Here is a 19,485-nt window from a genome sequence, read left to right as displayed (position 1 = left end):
AATAAGAAAATATTGTAGCTTTATTTATTTATTTTTATATGATAGACCTATGCATTGCAGAAAAATGGTAAGGCCGACAAGCCATGTTACTTGGTGAAGAGCAAAGAATGAGACAAGTAGAAAAGGAAAAGACAATACTAAAACTATATATATAATGTTTTATTCTACATATTTGAGACAAAAATGAAAGAACAATAACTGCAACAAGTCCGAAAAAAATATATTTGAGGTTCCATTCAATTTTAAATTATCAAATAAAAATAAAGGTTTATAATAAAAGCAAATTATTCAAGCACATAAATGTTTAATAATAAGTAATTAATTTTTTTAATCAACTTTTGGTCATCGTCCCTTTTTTTACCCGGTCAAAATTGGGTACTTACAATTATGATTTTTCATTCAATCATTCTTTGGACTTCCAACTATGCACTTATCAAACTTTTGTGAAATTCTCCTTCTTAACCTTTTGTCGAAATCTCCACTTTTCAAGCTTCTATTGAAATATCCATTTCTTCAACGCTACTTGAATCATAAATCTCTGTCTTCTCACTTGATCTTCTTCCCATGGTTAATGTTGAAAACTTAATTTTACATTATCCTGAGTGTTGATGACTATGATTCCCAACACTTCACATTATCTAATTTTTTCACACCAACACTATGTACAAAGAGAGAGACACAATGCTTACATGCAGTAACTTATAAAAACTGCAAAAATTAGAGCTGCTGACACTTATTTGTCCCGCATTGATGTACTCATCCTTGCTTGTAGTCACGGAAACATTTACAGACAAAGAACCTAACAACAATTTAACATAAAATTTAAGACAAATAAAGAATCGTATGTATTCCTTGCAGGAATTAAGGGTTTCTGTGGTGAACTTACAGTCATAGTTAGCCCATCCAATTCGTTGATGAGCTAAGTCATACACAACTATCTTATCTTTTAGGACAAGATCTGCAAAATAAGTATTGATTGATTTCAAAATACCATGGTAGATCACTTGTTGATCTGAACATTTGATACATAATTTACAGAAATAAACAAGGATAGGGCAACTTATGATTAGCATACTTATTCTCGATGTTTCCAATTCAAAAATAAAATAAATTTTAGTATAATGCATGACTTTATTGAAAAATAGCAGAGCAACTATATACCGACATGGTATCTCTTAGGAAGCTGGATCGTGAGAATTGACAAACATACAACTAAATTTTTATTAGAAATCAATTTGAACGATGAAAATTAGACGACCTACCCTTTTCTGAATCATATTTTATAATTCCATCATCACAATGTTCACTGAGATCTACAAAATCAGTTAACCAGCTAATATTTTTCAAGATCTTTTGTAACAGTCAACCAAATCTTTTCTGACTTTCAGTTCTGCAATGGGCTATGTGAAATTGTGTAGAAGTAAAAAACTCTAGAGTTCTCAATGGAATGACGACAACCTAGACGTGTACCACAAATACAGAAGACATCATTAAGAATTTTTTTTACGGTGTATTGGAATGCCCCATTTCATAACCAAAAATGAGACAGTTCTAAATTTTTTTCAATTCTTTCCAGACTAGTTAGTTAAAATTTGTCCAGCATCTAACCTCCTAAAATTGTGACGCCCTCCTGCACTTTCTGGATACCGATGCACCACATTGCAACACCATCCTATTTAAGCAAATGGCACATCATCAGTAACATAAAATTTCAAAGAATAACTTCCTTACGCAAGAACATGACAAACTTAACAGACATACTTACAAGGTAACCACTATGAATAAGGTACTGCTCTGGTTTTAAAACCATTGATGCTCCACCAGCAAAATTGAAACTGACTGAAGGAAAAATGTTATCTATGCTGAAAAAAAATTATAATGAGTAATTGAGAAATCCTAATAGGAAAACCTTATGATGAAATACAACTTGAAAATCTTCATAACATATATTGTATTTGTAATTGTAACAACCTGGTTGAAACCAGATAACACTGGTTTCCTTTGGAAATAGTTTGCCTAGCAAATTGTGACACGACAGTAGTTATCTACACATTCAATTAAAAATTCAACATCAGTATGTGTTATAGATAAGGTCAAAACCATTTATTAAAATAAAAGACAAGAAAACAAAAGGAATAGATTTTTTGCCTCATTCCCAAATTCCCCCTCAATAATAATAATAATATAAAAGAATGTAAACCTCAATATGGTGTGCTCAATTGCTTGAGTATCTTAAAGCATTCAAGCCTCCCACTAAATCATTTCTATATTTTCATAAGAAGCAATTATCAATTAGATCAATGAATAGTTCATAACTGACACAATAAAACTAGACACCAGCAAAATAAATTAAAGGTATAAGAATCCAAATGAATTCAATGGACTGTTAACATGTCCATCAGCGATTTCAGAAAACAAATAAAACAAAAGACATGCTAGCAACATAGTAAGAAAATATCCTCATTATTTACTTGCTATTTAAAAATTCTCATCATGGAAACGGAAAAGGAGAATAATGTAGCAGTACAATGTTTTAAGGTTTTGAGTCCGGTAGAAGAAAACTTACGGCAGTGACAAGAGGATCATAAGCTTCTTGAACAAGATACGCCAATGTTGTACCACAGTCAACTATAGTTCCTCGGTTGTTAGAGGTTGCAAATACAGCTGGATTAATGGGGAGGAGTTGCCCATTGACAGCAATAGTCTGAAGATTCAAATTGTAATGAGGCCTGAGATTCGATCAACCAGTCAAATACACTGCAATATGTCTCATAGAGAACTGTAAATTATTTGACAAGAATAAAATAGCATAACAGGCCTTTAAAGAACATGATTCATGATAGGAATATCACCTTTTATATATAATTCAAAACCTATATCTATTATATATATTACATTATAATAATGTAATTATAGTATTATCCAAATATGTTAACATCTTCCAGGATCACTACTTTTATAATAAGAATACTAACCTAAATCAAGGTGTAGGCTAAATACAATAAAACAAAACTCACCCAACGGAAATTACCAGTTGAGGTTAAAAAATGACATAATTTTAATTTTTAACCCACTAAACATTGGCACGTTGCAGCAAACAAAGATCATAACAGCTTTGTGCAAGCTACAAATTTATTTTCATTCCTGACATCGATACTGGTAAATTATAATACTAAATTCCAAACTCCAAAGTGAAATTTTCGTAATTACTACAAAAGTAATAAATTTTGGCAATTGACAATAATGTAAACATCTAAATTAATTTCTTTCATAAATGCCTTGTACATTCCTTTTACAACAATGTTATCCAGTATTAGTGAAATTTATCTACTAACCAGGGAAAGAAAATGAGAATAGAAGTGCAGAAGAGAACATACTGTGATGGGACTAGTGGACTATAAACAATACTTGGCTCCAAAATCTCACCAAGAACTAGTATGCCTCCTCCATTGCCATCTCCTTTTAAGCAATGAGAGAAAACTTTGGGTGTTATTCCCCGTGAAGACAATTGAGATGCAACAGAGAGAGCACCAGGGCCAAACCCAAAAATTCCATCAACTGCTTTATCTGCCTTAGTCAAATCTCCAGACTGATAGGTGCTACACCTGTTTCAATACAATCATCCAAAACAGTCTAATTTGAAACCAAATGGGAAAATCCATGTTAACATAAACATGGGAATATATGCAAAAGGCCAAAAACTAACAAAAGAGAAGCCACACACAATAGAGTGAACAACATCAAAATAGGCAAGCCCTATTTGTCTCCCTTTTTATTAACAAATCAACCTATTGACAAGTCTTACATTGCCAATTTAACCTCCCCCTTCCTATTCCCTCTGATTTTCACTCCTACCAAGCATGTCCGACTGCAAACTCAGCCTCTACCAACACTCCCATTCAATTCTACTCTTTACATGTTCCCAATCTTACACTGATTGCACACACCTTTATTCACAATAATAACAAGCATTAAGCATTATGACTCACCCAAAAACAACGGTAGCCGAAGAGTTAGCCGGTGGAGACTGTCCCATGATCATGTCAAAATACATTGCATCTGATACATAATAACCAAATGTCCCACTCCCATCTCCATACTGAAATGTGTAGCTGCACTGATTAACCCGGGGGGAGCACTCAGCAGCAGCACCTTGAACCCCAGAAGTGCATATCGGGTCCGAGCACGGAACCAACGCAGCGGTGGACGAGCCAACTGTGTCAAAGAAATTGAGCACAATCTGCACACCACAAAACACACACACGCACAAAAAAAAAAAAAAAAAAAAGCACAACACATTAACCTCCAGATCAAAAACCCTCATTTCCCAAGACACCACAAGTAAATAAATTTCTCCACAAATACTTCTAAAAAAATATGAAATAAAAATGAATTAAGTTTCTCTGTAGTTAAAATTAACTTATACACTTATAAAATAGAAACTTATTTTATTTTTCCTTCCTCGGAAGCCATAAGCTTTTCCAAACATGCTCATAATAACCAACAAGAAACAAGCACCAAAACCTCACCCCTAGTTGACTAGACTGAGGGCAATTACTGCAAGTGTTGCAATTAACCCACAATATGTCACTTCCCGTATCAATCTGAACGTTGAATTCTTTCGGAGGAGTTCCTATCTTCACTTTGGTAAAATACAACCTGAACAAGAAAACCGAGATCACCTTCGTATACTACAAACAAACAAGACGCTATTGTAGAAACAAATAACACTCTGAACAAGCTAATCAAAAACACAAAATAAACAGTAAAGAAACTTATTTTTGTTCCTCACACACAATCCAAAAACAAAAGGAACGAAAATGGATCACCCGAACCCAAGGGATAGATCGGAGGTGCCTTCGACTGAGAAGTCGACCACGCCGCGCAGCATTCGGGCGTGGCGGACTCTGTCGCGGGCCCTCAGCGCCGCCAGCTCCACGCGGTGGCTCGGAGGAATGCTCCGCTCCAGAGGGAGGAAAACGCCGCCCACCGCCGACACCAGCACGGCGGTTACGGCTAACAAAGTCGGAATGCAACACCGCATTTTCTTAATTGCGTGTGGTTTTGGTTTTCTTTGCCTAATTAGAGTTTCAATGGACTTGGTGCATTGAAAGTTGAAACCATTTATGGTTAATCAACTCAATTTGTATCAGATATTAATCGTTATCGTAACTCATATCATAAGCCAACACTTCGTGCGTTACTGCTGCAGAAGCAGAATTGCATATATATATAGAGAGAAAATTTTAAACCCCATTTAAATTAATTTGTTTATAAATTTTAACTAGCGGTGTGTGGTAACTGGTAAGTACTACTACCACTGTTTTCTGTACTACACAGAGTGCGGGTGTTTAGATTCTCATTTATGAATCTTAAAACGTGATCAGAGAAATAATTATTATTTTTTTTAATGTATTTTACCGTGAAAAATTATTAAAACATGAATTAAGATGCTTTAGTCATTCAAACTTTTTCAAATAAAAAGAAATTAATGAAGATTCCTTACAATTATTAAAGTTTTTTTTTTTTGCCTAAGTATGATTAATAATGAATATAATAAGTTTGGTGTCACATTAGTAGATTTAGAAAATGAAGGGAGTGTATCACAAAAATAGGTAGAAAGATATTGCTGAAATCCCCACATCCATATGAAAGGAGACACTTTAACGCTTGGTTGTTCTTTATTACTATCGTGTAGTTTCTTACATGCACCGAAAAATTGATATGGATCAAATATCTTATCATATGGTGGATCACATGCAGAATATAACAGTGTACTTGTCAGATTATCTTTTGTGAAGAGATTATGGGACCTTACGCTAACTTCAATTGAAAATTGCAAGGTCTAGTGAGCATACCAAGATCCAAAAAGATGGAAAGAGACATGTGGGAACCGATACAATGATTTTGATTCATTATCAGGGAGTTGAATTTATAATAAATATATAAGGGAGGTGAAGTAACAGGGAAAAAAGAAGGAGAAATTCATAAACGCGGATACTGGAGTAAGTTCAATTCACGTGTTATTTTATTTTGAATCGCATATAAGACTAGCAAATAGCAAGCACACATGAAAAAAGTGGTGATTTGTTTAGGTAGCTCATAAGTTAAACATTAATCACAATCATTGAGTTTCCCTTACATTTCGTAATTTTTTAATATGGGTGGTCATTCTCAAAATGATGGTAGTTTATATACAATGAAGAGAACGAGAAAGGTTCATTTATTCTCACAATAAGTATTAATAGATTTATTTAATTTAATAATTCATTTTTTTATTAAATTTAAATAATTTAATTATTAAATTAAAAATTTTAATATATAAATTAAATTTATAAATTTTAAAAAAATTTAAAACTTATTTGATTCTTCATTTCTTAAAAAAAATACCAAAATTGACTCATAAAATTGAAGGAGTTGGACACAAATGGCTAATGTGTTGAATTTAAGATCAAATCATTTGGATAGTGGTCGAGGTCAATCCTATGAAAAAATAATCTATGGTGAGACTTTACTTATTTCATAGTCAAACTAGATTAATTTAAAGCGAAACTTTAAAATACTGGTGCAAAACATAAAAAAAAATGACTAATAATCATAAAAATAATTTATACGTAATTTGAATTGTATAACAAAGTATCATAATTTTTTTTCAATTTTTAAAAAATTTACAAACTTAATATATGTATTAAAAACTTTTAATTTAACGGTTAGATTGTTAATAATTTATGTTTTACATCGAATTTCAATAATTCAACCATTAAATTAAAAAAATTTAATGCATAGATCAAGTTTACAAAATTTTAAAAAAAATAAAAATTATTTAAATCCTTCATTTCATCAATTCAAATTGGTTTGATAATTGAAATTTGATATAGAACATGAATTATTGAATGAAGTAAGTTTAGATAGACTTACTTTTATTTACTTTACTTCACTCAATAACTTATATTCTAAATTAAATTTCAACAATTCAACTGTTAAATTAAAAGTTTTTGATATATAGATTAAGTTTGCAAATTCTTTTAAAAAATTGAATATTATTTGATACTTAATTTCATAATTCAAATCAATGTATAAAATGTTTTTATGATTATCTGTTAATTTGAATAATGAAATAGAGTATTAAGTAATTTTTAATTTTTTTAAAACATTGTAAACTTGATCTGTGTATTAAGAATTTTTAATTCAACGGTTAGATCGTTCAAATTTGATGTAGAACATGAATTTAATTAAATTATATTTTTAGAAAATAGAAAAATTTTTAAAAATAGATTACCAAAAACAAATAATTATCAGGTCTTGAGAGGATTTAGGTGAAGAAATAAAAAAAAAAGTTATTTAGTTTAAGAAAAACAAAGAGGTATATTTTTTTTTATATTAGACCTTGTTAGGATTTAAAAGTGAGTTTTAATTTTAATAAATTTTACTTGATATAATTATTTGAGAGAGTTTATGAAAATAAGTTAAAATCATAGATCCAATAAGGTATTTTCTAACCCATTGATTTAAGTGTTAAGAAAAATTAAAATGGCTAATAATTTTAAAATTAAAATAATATTTTATAATGTAATGACTCAGCAAATCATTATATTCACCATGGTTCAACAATCACATAACGGAGGCAGAAGCATCAAACATCTATCTAGATTATCATGCAACAAGTAAATTTCATGCACACAGTTATATATAAAGGAAATAAACCATAATTGTTCCTCTACATATATACTACATACAAAAGAAATAATCACTGTATACAAAATAAACTTAGTCCTCAGTCAAGCATCTATATAAGACCTAACTACAATAGAGTAGTAAACAACCAAAAATTGAGTCACCTCTAGCGTAGCTTACCACCAATAACACACCTCAAGTTGTTAGCCCTGTCATGTTCTTATACCAAGTATGATTGAAAATTCTCATATTTACTTACTTTTGATTACAAGTTCTTGAGTAATGTCAACTCTTTCATTTAACTTTGTATCTTCTTTGTCCTCTTTTTATCTAATTTTTGTGCATATATAGTTAACTTGAAAATCATCTAACAATACCCTGATACACCTCCTTTTTTGTGTAGGTATTGAGTAAAAGATATTGGGGTTGAAGATTCCTTGGACTGAGACCTATTGGAGCTAAGATTGAGGAGTTCCTAAGCTAAAAATGCAAATAGTGTCGAGCTTGATTTCCTGCGTCGGGCTTGGCTCGAGGCAAAAAGCATTATTCTTTAGACACACACTAGCGCCCGATGTGTAATTAAATGGTGTCGGGTGTGAGTCCTCTAAACAGCTCATTTTAGGGCAAAATAATGAGGGTTTCAATTCACTCTTGCATGGGATGATCCTGGGAACTGTGGAAGGGATTCCCAATGCTTGGGAGTGTGCCATGCATGGGTATTTCCTTTGAATCTTTCATCTTCTCTTCCACCTCTTGTTTTTCTTTTGCCCTCATGGAATTAAACGGCTAGACCCATTTTTGTGGGGTTAGATGTAACCAACTAAACTCTCTTTCATCTTTCATTTTATTAATGATAAAATGTTTGTTTCATTTATTGTTGTGTTGCATTTCTACTTTTAATGTTTGCTTTGGATTGATCATCCATTGCTTGACATAGGTTCCATTGGATATTGAGAAATATTACTTGAACTAGCTCTAAAATAAAATACTTAATGGAAAATGTATCTAGGAATGGAGTTTGACCCATTAGTAATCTCAAACACTAGTCACCAATGCAGGTTCATGTACTGAATACTTAAGGGATTGATGTTCAATACATGTTCTTAGGCTCTTTCTCTGAGGGATTAAGTTTGAGTATACTCGTTGGTTGACTAAATAATATATGCAACGAGAGGAGCATTAATTACATGAGAGTGAGGTTCAGTGAAATCTAACTCCCGCAAATCCACATTATCATTCATTGTCTTTTCCACACACAAACTATTCGACAAAATTATCCTTAGCATAGTTTATGTTATTTGCTTTTATAGTTAACAAAAATTACAATATGGAATTATTCTTTAATCAATAATAGTCATTAACTACTTATTTTACCTTATCTAATCCAGGTGGATATGATCTTAAATATATTACTTGTACGACCGGTATACTTACCTTGTTTTGAGTTCGTGGTCAAAAACATATTTACATTTAACAATGAAAGAAACTAACCTGAAGTGGAATCTCAACAATGATCGTCATAATTTCAACCATAAGAAAAATAAGGGTAAGCTTGTGAGCAGAAGTCAACATATAATCACAACATTAAAACAACTTAATGACTTACAACTCAACTTGTCAATTTTCAACTTAAAGACAATATCATTCAACCATATCTCCTATCTCACCACATAACATCAATAGTCATTAGAAACATCTTTAAACAACATATACAACATGATAAACTTAACAACTTCATCATATTCATCATACAACATCACATATAACTTTAATCATAACTAAGAAATGTATCTAACTCACATGTCTATAACTTATCAACTTAACAACTTTAGCAGCACGCAACTCGTACAACTTTATCAACTTACAACTTTACAACATATTTATCAACACTCAACATATCATCATTCAAATGTACAAAACAACTTAAAGAAATATACATCTTACAATTTAATTAACTTCGTCAATTATCATCTATAAATAACTTAAAATATGATCATACATCACCGTTCATAACAATTAATCATATTTCAACATTTAATAACTAAGAACATCATATAACTTAAGCAACTTACCTCAATAAGAAACTTACAACAATAGGCAACTTAAGCAATGTGTGCATCTTTATACAACACCATACATTACCATATGCTATAAGAGAATTAACATATATCATTTACAATATGTAATCATCAACTAGCATACAACAACAATTTCCACATAACACAATACAATTGAAGTTTCAATAATCTAATCAAACTCATCTTTATCTCATATGAAAGCTAAAAAAGTTGTTTAAAACTCATGAAGATCTCAAGTTCTAACTTCATCATCTATTATTTTGAAAATTACAAAAATTGCAATAGTTTGCCTAAATGTTGACAACTTGACATTTATTCACTAAAAATGTCATAACTTGAGTTATAGACCTTCTTTTTAGGTGATTCTAAAGTCATTGAAAAGATAACATCTAGGACTATAACTTTTATGAATACAACAAAGTCTAATTTAGAAAGCACTTATCTGCTCGACACAATCTATTCCACTCATAAGATCTTGAATCAAGTAATTTATGTCTTAATTTCACTCAACCCTTTAAAAATTGTTCAGCCTTTTCAAATTCGTCCAACCCTTTCGAATTTGCTCAACGAATTTCTTTCAGAGACACCCCTATTATCATCCCAAATTATGCTCAATCGTTTCAAAATGCTTAGCGAATCCATGAAAGAGACCATCTCCGTTGCTCCTGATTTTGGGGTTTCCAGGCCTCTCTAATCCATCCCAAGCTTACTTACAAGCTTTAAACTCAAATTTAAACTCTCAAAACAATTCTAAATAACATATACAACGTGGAAACCAATTCAAATGCAACTTGCAAGCTCCAATAACAAGAGATCAACAACTTTGGGTTTCGGGTTCACCTTCTCTAGAAACCTCGACTTCACAACTTTAACAATCTTTTTAAAAGCAACAAATCAAGCCACCAATGGACAAATCAACAACACATTCAACATGCAAGAACAAGAGTAAAAACAAGTTCCCCTTACCTCTTAATGATTTATAAATGAAAAGAGAAAAGGGGAAGATAACAAGCTCCATACAACTTTGAGGACAAATCTCAGCTCCACTAGCCTTGATTCCTCGACTAGCCTACTGGTTCAACCACAAGGAGTAAGAAGAGGGAGGAAGGTCTTAGGAGGAAAGGAAAGAAAGTTATAGTTACTCTCTCAAAACTTCTCAAATAGAAAAAACGAAAAGAGTATTCTCTTCTTCTTAAGAAAGCTCCATAAAACCCTTCATTTAAGGTTGAATCAACTTATTAACATCAACTCTCTATTGTACCCCACAACTCAAATCAAAATACCTTAAACATAAATATTACATATAATTTAAAGAAATAAATTAAAATTTAATGTATATATGATATTATAATTGTTATGATGTATTTGAGATTGTTAAATTTTATTGAAGTTATTTTAAAATTATATATGAGAGGATTTCTAATATGCTAATAGTGAAAAAATATTTATCAAACTTTTATTTGTAAATAATATAGTAATAATATATATATATATATATATATATATATATATATATATATATTCTTTTATATAGGTTTTCATATTTTTCCTTTTTGGTTTTTGTTTTACTCTTCATGTACCAAACAATAATAATAATAATTAAATCAAACACATTTTTAATATTTTGATTTTCTAAAATAAAAAATGAAACTTTTCTAAAAATGAAAACACAATAAAAATAGAAAACCTTTTCTAACCAAAACAGACCTTTATAATAATAATAATAATATAAAAAAATAAAAATAAAAAATCAAACAGACCTTACTTACACACAAGGAAAGCCATCTGTATGGAAAAAAACGCTACCACGTACGTAATTGGTATTGGCTAGGCGAGCCATATTTAAATTGAAAACGATAAAACTGAAAATCATACTGTAATATTTTTTTTTGTTGAACTTCAGTGAATTTAATTAAATTTATTTGATTTTTTTTACCGAAAATTCCATGTATTTAATAAATTAATAAATACAAACATCCAAGAAAAAAATACAATCAAACAAATTTACACAATAATTTTTATTTTTTAACAAAATAAATTATTAATTTAATCTTTCAAGTATCACTATCTTTTATTTAATTTCTAAAATAATAAATTGTAAAAATAATTTTTAAATATTGAATGTTCATATAAATATATATTTCTTTCTGAATTGATATATTTATGGTGATTAATTTGATGGTAAATAGAAATAGTTGGATTAAAATAAATAAATTTGAAGGTGAAATTGAAGGAAGGTTTGGGAAGCAGAAACCGGAGGAGGTAGTTAGAGAGAGAGGAGCATGGCGACGTCAACATGTATTCGCCTTGGGAGATGTATGAGTATCGATTCGCGCTCTCTCTTCGTTTCCACCGCCAGATTCTCTTCTTCTTCGTCGTCGTCGTCGTCGTCGTCGTCGTCGTCGTCTTCGTCGTCGTCGTCTTCATCTTCCGGCAAGCCTAAGGCGGGGAAGAAGCTCATCGATCGTCTCTCGGCCGTTGTCGACGCCTTCCACGAACGCAAACTGCCTCCTGAGCTACGCGGCCAGCGCAACAATGTCAGGTAATAATAACACACGCACATGTATAATTCCAATCACGTCAATTGTGCGTGTGCATTTGTGAGAGAGATTTTTCTGTTCAATCGGTCCTGCATCTTGTACGGTGGAACACGCACCACCAACAACCTTTCTTGGTGGATCAACATCCATCGAAACCATTCAGCTTTATCTTAATTGGATATCTATCTCTCTATGCACTTACGTTTAAAATCAGCGTCAGCAGCTTCTGTGACTTGATACAAATAGTTTAGGATTCTGTCCGAAATTGCGATCTTTTGTGATATTAGTTGGATATGACTATTAAAATTTTATTTTAGTTTAGATACATATTCAAGGAAATTTCAAGGAAATTTCTTAGTATCATAGCTGAAATTTCTCTTGTGACATCTCTACTGATTCTCAATTTGACAAGTATAGTTCAAGATCAAATTTCACATTATTGAGTTTCAACTAACTAATAAATAGATAGTATTATTTAATTTGAAGATATCAATATGTTATTGGTTCTATGTCCAATAGTTTTATCTCCTATCTATCATTTTACTTATTAAAAAGAATGACGATGAGTATGAAATCAATAGATTCGGCTCTTTTAGTGGTTAAAATTACGATTCAATGTGTACTTCAATGGTTTTCTAATTGACCAAGGGTGTGTTTGATTTCTTTTTGCAATAACTACTTTTAGTTTTCAAAACGTAACTAAACAAGTTGATTACGAGTAGTATGAAATTGTTTTAGAAAAAAGTAAAGCGAGAAAGAATCAAATAGGTCGTAGCTCTTAATTTTTCTATTGCAAGGTGGATTGCTTATAGAGGAGTGCTAACAACACTAAAACAACTTCTTAATGATTGAAATTCATTGAAAACTTTAAAATTTTGGCAGAAGTTCATTAAATAAGATGCGAGACTTATTAAATTTTGTGGTTTTTAATAAATTTTGATGAATAACAGAGAATGTATTAAAAAAAATGCATGTTATTTATGTTTTTATATTAGTTTTAGATGAGCTAAATCCAAAATGATAGACATAAAATATAAAATAAGAAGTAAAAGTTTCATATTTTTCATATGATGTAGCAAATGAATTTGAAAGTTGAAACTACGCAAACTCTAGCCCCAGAGCTGTGCCCTATTGGCAGATTATAAATGCTACCAACATACTTTCTAACAATTATCTTCTGACACATTTTCTCCTATTAGGTGCAATTTGCATAGGTCTGACTAAATATAGGAGCAGTCACAAAAGTGACTGCATGTAATCCTAACCACAAAATAATTATTATACATTAAATAATTGAAGGAGATACAACTTAAAAAATTGAGCCATTGGATCATGACTGCAGGGCGCTATAGTTACCTTTTAACTGCAGGGTAACTGGGTCCTTAAATATGCGAGTCTCATCTCCAAAACTAGAACACATGTGAATTTCAGCCAATAAAAAAGTATTGGAAAGAGTTTTAGAAAGTGTTACTAAAATTCCAGAGAGTCACAGACAGTATATGTATCATTGGTTTTAACATCTCCTAATGGGTTAGTTAAGTTTCCCTCAGGACAAGGCACTGGTGCACTAGTGTAGTGGCATGATTGATGGTACAGTGGAATTGGCTTGAATCCAATATTTTGGGTGGCTTTGTGTTGCCTTTCTCCTCATTTGGTGTTTAACACAAATTGGCTGTTAGACAGGTCTGAAACTGACATGATCAACGTTGTTGAGCAAAGAATATGGCATTCCATGGAAGAGGGTCAGTTTGAGAACTTGCCAGGGAAAGGCAAGCCGCTTAAGCTTGACACAAATCCTCATGCAGATCCAGCTGAAGACACCCTTTACCGAATCCTGTCAAAAAATGGATGTGCACCAGAGTGGGTTGAGCTTAACAAAGAGATTAGATCTAAAATATCTGAATGGAGGATGTCCTTGAAGAAAGCTTGGGCTACTAAAGGCAGTGGAGATCACTCTGAGTGGGTTGAACGTTCAGAGGCTCTGAAATTGCAGCTACGAGAAATCAATGATAAGGTGAACTATGTCGTGTTAATATTTCCTAGGAATTGGAAAATTGAATTCCTTGTCTTTTTGAATCTTTAATTCCTTTGTCATATTTGTAATGCTAATGTGATGATTATCTTTTTGTTTGGCAGGTTTTCCGGTATAACCTCATTGTGCCTTTTGGTCGGCAAATGTTTAGCCTTAAGTGGGAGAAAGAGCTAGGTTACTTAGAAGAAAAGTGAGACTAGTTCTTATTTAAATTTCAGCCAGTTGGTTCTCTATAGAAGAAGATCAAATTTTTTCATTTTTCTGAGGGAGGTCATGCCAGGTGATTAATCAACTTGCATAAGTTATTCGGTTCAACTATTGTTGATTACTTTAATTTCCTAGCAACGGCTTGACTCAGGCCAGTGCGTCATTGTTACTGGTTTCGATGCCTCTTTAAGGCTTAGTCTGACACTATGGTTTATAAACTCTTATCAATGTTTCTACTTCCTGCGTTTTATAGGTTGTTAGTTAGTTGTATTAATTTAGATGAATTAGTTGATTGATTAGTTTGATGATTGTAAGTTAGTCGTTTAATAGGCTTTATAAATAGAGCATGTATCTCACTCATTTGTATCTTTTTCATTTCAAATTAATACTGAGTTATTTCTATTAAAGATTTCTTATGTTCTTTGAACTATATGATTTTTGGCCTTATCAAGTTAAGGTCAAATGTGTCTCTCAAAATTCTGAGAACAAGGAAACAAGAAAAAGTGGTGAAAATGTATGAGACTCAACAATACTATTTGTCCTGAAAAGTGTATTATACAGCCTTCGCTTTGCAGAAGGCAATTGTAGTTTTCTCTTCAGTATACAGGATTACGTTGTAACTACCAGATGATTGAATTGGAATGAGCGAGGGCTTTCCCAATGCCAGTGCGATATTGTTTATTTGCCATTTATCTCCTGACCTTGATGATAAAACTTGATTACTGCCTGATGATATATATAGACTTCAATATAAAGTAAAAAAAATGCAATTTGACCATTTTTTCAGAGAGATTAAATGCAAGTTAATTTGATGGAGTATTTAATAGTGATATTTTTTTTTTCAAAAAATTTGCACTTTGACAAATTTTTTAATACTGTCCCTTGCAAAGGTATGCTTGATCAACTTCAACCAAAGATGGGGTGGGGGGGGGGGGGGGGGGGTGGTGTAAATAAAGGAGGTCAATGCACTTTACACATGTTCAAACACAAAAGGTGGGATCCTATGATAGCCATGATATTACAAGTTACAGCACGTAGTCTTAGAAAAATCTTATTAATGAAAGTAACACACAAGCTGAATAAGGGATGCTATTGCCGGTTACTCTTTTTCAGATGGTCTGAAACTACTTAAAAATGAAAATACATGTATTGACAGATGACTACTAATATTAACAAGAATGAAGAAAAAATCAATTACAGGCTATACAAACAAGAAGATACATTCTTAATTTTCGTATTCCTTTTGTGATGCTCATATATTTGATGTTTTAGCTGCAAGATGTATGAGACTTTTCCTGTGGTAAGCAGTACGTAAGCTTTTGTATTGCTGCAGAAAAGCTCCAATGTCAATCTCTCTGTCAAGGACTTGCTTGTGCAGATTTTCAGATTCTTCTTCTGTCTTATTCATAGCCTCTTCAAAATCATTACACAAGATATTATGAAACCAAGCAGGTCAAAACAATGATAAATTTTCGTGATTAATATAATCACACGTCTATAACAATAAGTCATCATGTCAAGGCATACCTTGAATCCTTTGGAGAAGGTATGGTGGGGAATTCAACTTCAACACTTCCTCTTTCTGCTTGTCAAGCTCATTTAGTTTCTCTTGAGCAGTAGCTAATTGAGTTGTACAAATTATTCTATACTGTTTCCATATGAGGAGGGGGAAAATTCATACGTTATTAGAATTTAAAAATGAACCACACAAATCATAGGATTATGATCAAACCTGGTTCCTGAGTTCCACAATACGAGGTTCCTTTAGTAGATTTTCATCTGAATTTAAAATGAATTGTTTGAGAAGCTCTAAAATATTCCGCTAGCAGCTAACCATCTAATGACAGCGTGACAACAAAAGTAATTCAATAACTTACTGACAAGCTGCAGATTCTCCTTGCAAAGTTCATCTTTCACCTGATCAAATAATTAGGTAAAAATCGTATTAAAAATACAAGCAATAGGACTGAGTTGGTGTGGTCATGAGCATTTAGTATACCTATCTAAACCACATTTGAAAAACTTTGCAGAAGGAACTATATGAATTTTGGGTCACTTGTGCAGCTTTGCATAGGTGTGACTTTATGAAACATGAAATTAATAAATAAATAAATAATATATATATATATATATATATATATATATATATCAACTGTTTGGATACATGGATTGCAGTATCAATGCAGAATGCTCACATTGATACTTTCACTATTGCAATTTGCAAGTATGCAAATTAAAATACTAGTAGATGACAGCCAGCAGAAAATCTCTCTATACTTTAATAGCTTAAGTAGCTAATGGAGACGCAGTTTTTATTTCCTCGTTAGTTCTTAAAGCTTAATCAAGCACTGAGGTGTTGCACCCAATATAAGCACTACGGGTTGGGACATTAAACCCAACAATCTTAAAAATGATGTTTGCCTAATTAGGCCAACAATGTCCCCCACTGCAATAAGAGGGATATAAACTCACAACCTTACTTTGATAACCGTTTATAGGCTCAACCATTTTCCTCAACACAAAAAGCTTATGCTAACAGTGAAACTTCTGTCTTTACTGTTTCTTGGAGCCACATTGAACACCAATGGGCAGACCTATGATAAGCATCGTGTGTTGGGATACTGTGCTCCATTATCCTAAGGGTGATGCTATCCTAATTAAGCTAACACTTTCACTTTCTCAATAATCAAAAAACACATTGGCAACGGAAAACGATTATTTAACCAAAACAGAGAAATATATAGCCACTCTATCCCCCATCTTAATCTGTTGTTATAAGCTTATATAGCCAATTAGCCACTCCATCCATGGTTTGTGAATTCCAAACACACTACTACTGAACACAACAGACAATGAGATCACAAAAATCACTGTCCGTTACAAACAACGGGACGCCAGGTAATACATACTCATATACTGCAAAGATCATGGCAAAATATGACAAGCAACCAAACACTGTCTTAACACTTATATGGAAGTAACGAATCTCTCAAGTATTCATTGCTCAGCAACACAGAAATTAATAAATAACACAGACAAAATAAACGCAACCATCTAAATATAACTTTCCCTAGAATGGATGCAGAGCCACAAGCTATTCTCAGCATTATAATCTCCATAACTCCTTAACATCTTACATTATTTTGAATCTTGACCTCATCAAGTGAACTTAGAAACTGCTGATATGCGTCTTTGTTAGATAAAAGCTTTTGCAACTCATCGACACTGCCAAGATCATAAAAAGAAAAAAAGAAACATTAACATTGCTATTATTTAAAGAATAAATAATCTAAACATCCATGATATAAATTTTTTTACACTCTCATCTAATCACAAACAGCGGATAAATTTATTAGATTTTTATAATAACTTGGTAGAAAGTCATACTAAAGATAACTTGTGATTAGTTGATAGTAAAAACTTTTGCTTTGAAACTTCATGTCTACTAGCTCTTATTTAAAAAGATCAAACTCTTATCTAAAGACTGCAATATGAAGTTCAATGCACTGTTACATAGCCAAAATTAAAATTTGAAAAGCAGAAGAAATCAAACATGGTGTTGAAGACCTTTTATCCTTCAAAATATCAACAAGTCGAGAAGTTTGGGCAGGGGGAACGTGTGAAGTACTGGTTCTGGAAGAAGAACCACGTTTGTGTTCTTGTGATCCGCTGCGCGTAAACATATCTGTAAGTTATTGTAGTTTTCAATTTACAGTAACTATTCTTTCTAAACTATAAAAAGGAAGGGAACATGTGGCATGAGAATGAATGCTTTTGCTGGCTGCATAAAACATGACATGAATCATATTGGAAACAAAGAGGGTTACCGAAATCTAGTGGACATGGTTCCGTTTGAAATTTCGTAACCAACGAGGTTACTTTGTGTTTGGTTTTCAACTCCTCAGCAACGACTTCCGCTACGCGTTGTGTTGTCCATTCTCGTCATCACTAAGGCGGGACAGAGAAATTTCCTTTTCACAAATAAACAAAATCTAACTTTTTAAATTCATCTTTTCATTTTTTCTCAACCATATAAGTTTTCTCTCGTTATATAAATTGAAAGTATAATAATCTATATATATTATAAATGGGATATATTTTGATATTTACTCTTTTGGTCTTCACTTTTTAGTGGACGATTATTCCTCTGAATGTAAAAAGAAACATTTTCTTATATTTTTTTTAATAATTATTCATAATTTTTAATATTTGTCTATATGTATATTACTAGCACAAAATATCTTAAACCCTCTAATTTTTTTATAATTTTTATATTTTTGTTACAAAAGGTTCGTCAAACGTGCAAGATTAACTCATTAATGTGATTATACATCGTGCTAACTAAATGAAATGTTTAGTCAATTTTAAACATGAAATGCTATAAAAAAAATATGTTATCTAATTATTTTATTTTGGAATGTATTTTTGAGATATTTATAAAAATAAATAAGAAATGAAAATAATTACTTCCTGTGTTACTTATAATATAATTTTTTTATATCTAAATGTATTTTTTTTCCTTTATAATATCTAGATGTACTAAATTAATAATGAAGGTTTAGTATCAAGTGCATATGTAGTTAACAAATTTGTAGAGACACTTTGTATAAAATCAAACCTTTCTAAAAGGTTGTGATCAAGTGTTTTTTTTTTTTATACATATGGGAAAGAATGTTGTGAGTCGTGACCAATTGTTTATTTGACTAGTGTATGTGAGAATATCTCAAATAGATTTGTTTTCCAAAGAAAACATGTGTAAAAAATTAAAGAAAAAATAAAACTTCAAAGTATAGAGGAGATCCTAAATTAACCCAAACTTTGGAATTGTTGCCAAATTCATACTCTTGTTGAACTTCCACTATTTTTGTCCGTCTCACTTGGCTCATGGCTGCCTTCTATCACAGCAAATGAATATATAGATAGAAAATTGAGATGGTAATAATTAAAGTGAGAC

At 31.7% G+C, this 19,485-nt stretch overlaps 3 protein-coding genes across 4 annotated transcripts; 1 reads left to right on the top strand and 2 right to left on the bottom strand.

Moving 5' to 3' along the window:
* Positions 1-211: 211 nt before the first annotated feature.
* LOC109795109 (aspartic proteinase 36) lies at positions 212-5,223 on the bottom strand. Of its 2 annotated transcripts, none has more exons than XM_083061070.1 (10): positions 4,830-5,223; positions 4,530-4,659; positions 3,990-4,240; positions 3,378-3,605; positions 2,567-2,729; positions 1,972-2,045; positions 1,766-1,862; positions 1,609-1,672; positions 887-958; positions 212-799 (listed from the first exon to the last, which is right to left on the bottom strand). In XM_083061070.1, the coding sequence occupies exons 1-10, from the start codon at positions 5,042-5,044 to the stop codon at positions 648-650; spliced, it is 1,446 nt and encodes a 481-aa protein (XP_082917196.1). In that variant the 5' UTR covers positions 5,045-5,223; the 3' UTR covers positions 212-647. The 2 variants fall into 2 exon arrangements, with proteins under 2 accessions (XP_082917196.1, XP_082917197.1); XM_083061071.1 differs by having other exon boundaries at positions 4,836-5,223.
* Positions 5,224-11,964: 6,741 nt separating this feature from the next.
* Positions 11,965-14,938, top strand: LOC109817910 (uncharacterized). The gene is made up of 3 exons (XM_020383268.3): positions 11,965-12,294; positions 13,976-14,306; positions 14,429-14,938. The coding sequence occupies exons 1-3, from the start codon at positions 12,035-12,037 to the stop codon at positions 14,516-14,518; spliced, it is 681 nt and encodes a 226-aa protein (XP_020238857.1). The 5' UTR covers positions 11,965-12,034; the 3' UTR covers positions 14,519-14,938.
* A 572-nt stretch (positions 14,939-15,510) lies between these two features.
* LOC109805402 (vacuolar protein-sorting-associated protein 37 homolog 1) lies at positions 15,511-18,522 on the bottom strand. The gene is made up of 7 exons (XM_083061069.1): positions 18,359-18,522; positions 18,099-18,200; positions 17,669-17,756; positions 16,409-16,448; positions 16,264-16,310; positions 16,059-16,179; positions 15,511-15,944 (listed from the first exon to the last, which is right to left on the bottom strand). Exons 1-7 carry the CDS (start codon positions 18,373-18,375, stop codon positions 15,784-15,786), a joined length of 576 nt encoding a protein of 191 aa, XP_082917195.1. The 5' UTR covers positions 18,376-18,522; the 3' UTR covers positions 15,511-15,783.
* Between the last annotated feature and the right edge of the window lie 963 nt (positions 18,523-19,485).

This window comes from Cajanus cajan, chromosome 7 (assembly GCF_000230855.2).
Source record: "Cajanus cajan strain Asha chromosome 7, NIPB_CcT2T_4, whole genome shotgun sequence".
Lineage (NCBI taxonomy): Eukaryota > Viridiplantae > Streptophyta > Magnoliopsida > Fabales > Fabaceae > Cajanus > Cajanus cajan.
Note: the sequence above shows the minus strand (reverse complement) of the source record. Positions and strands in the feature narration are given on the sequence as shown.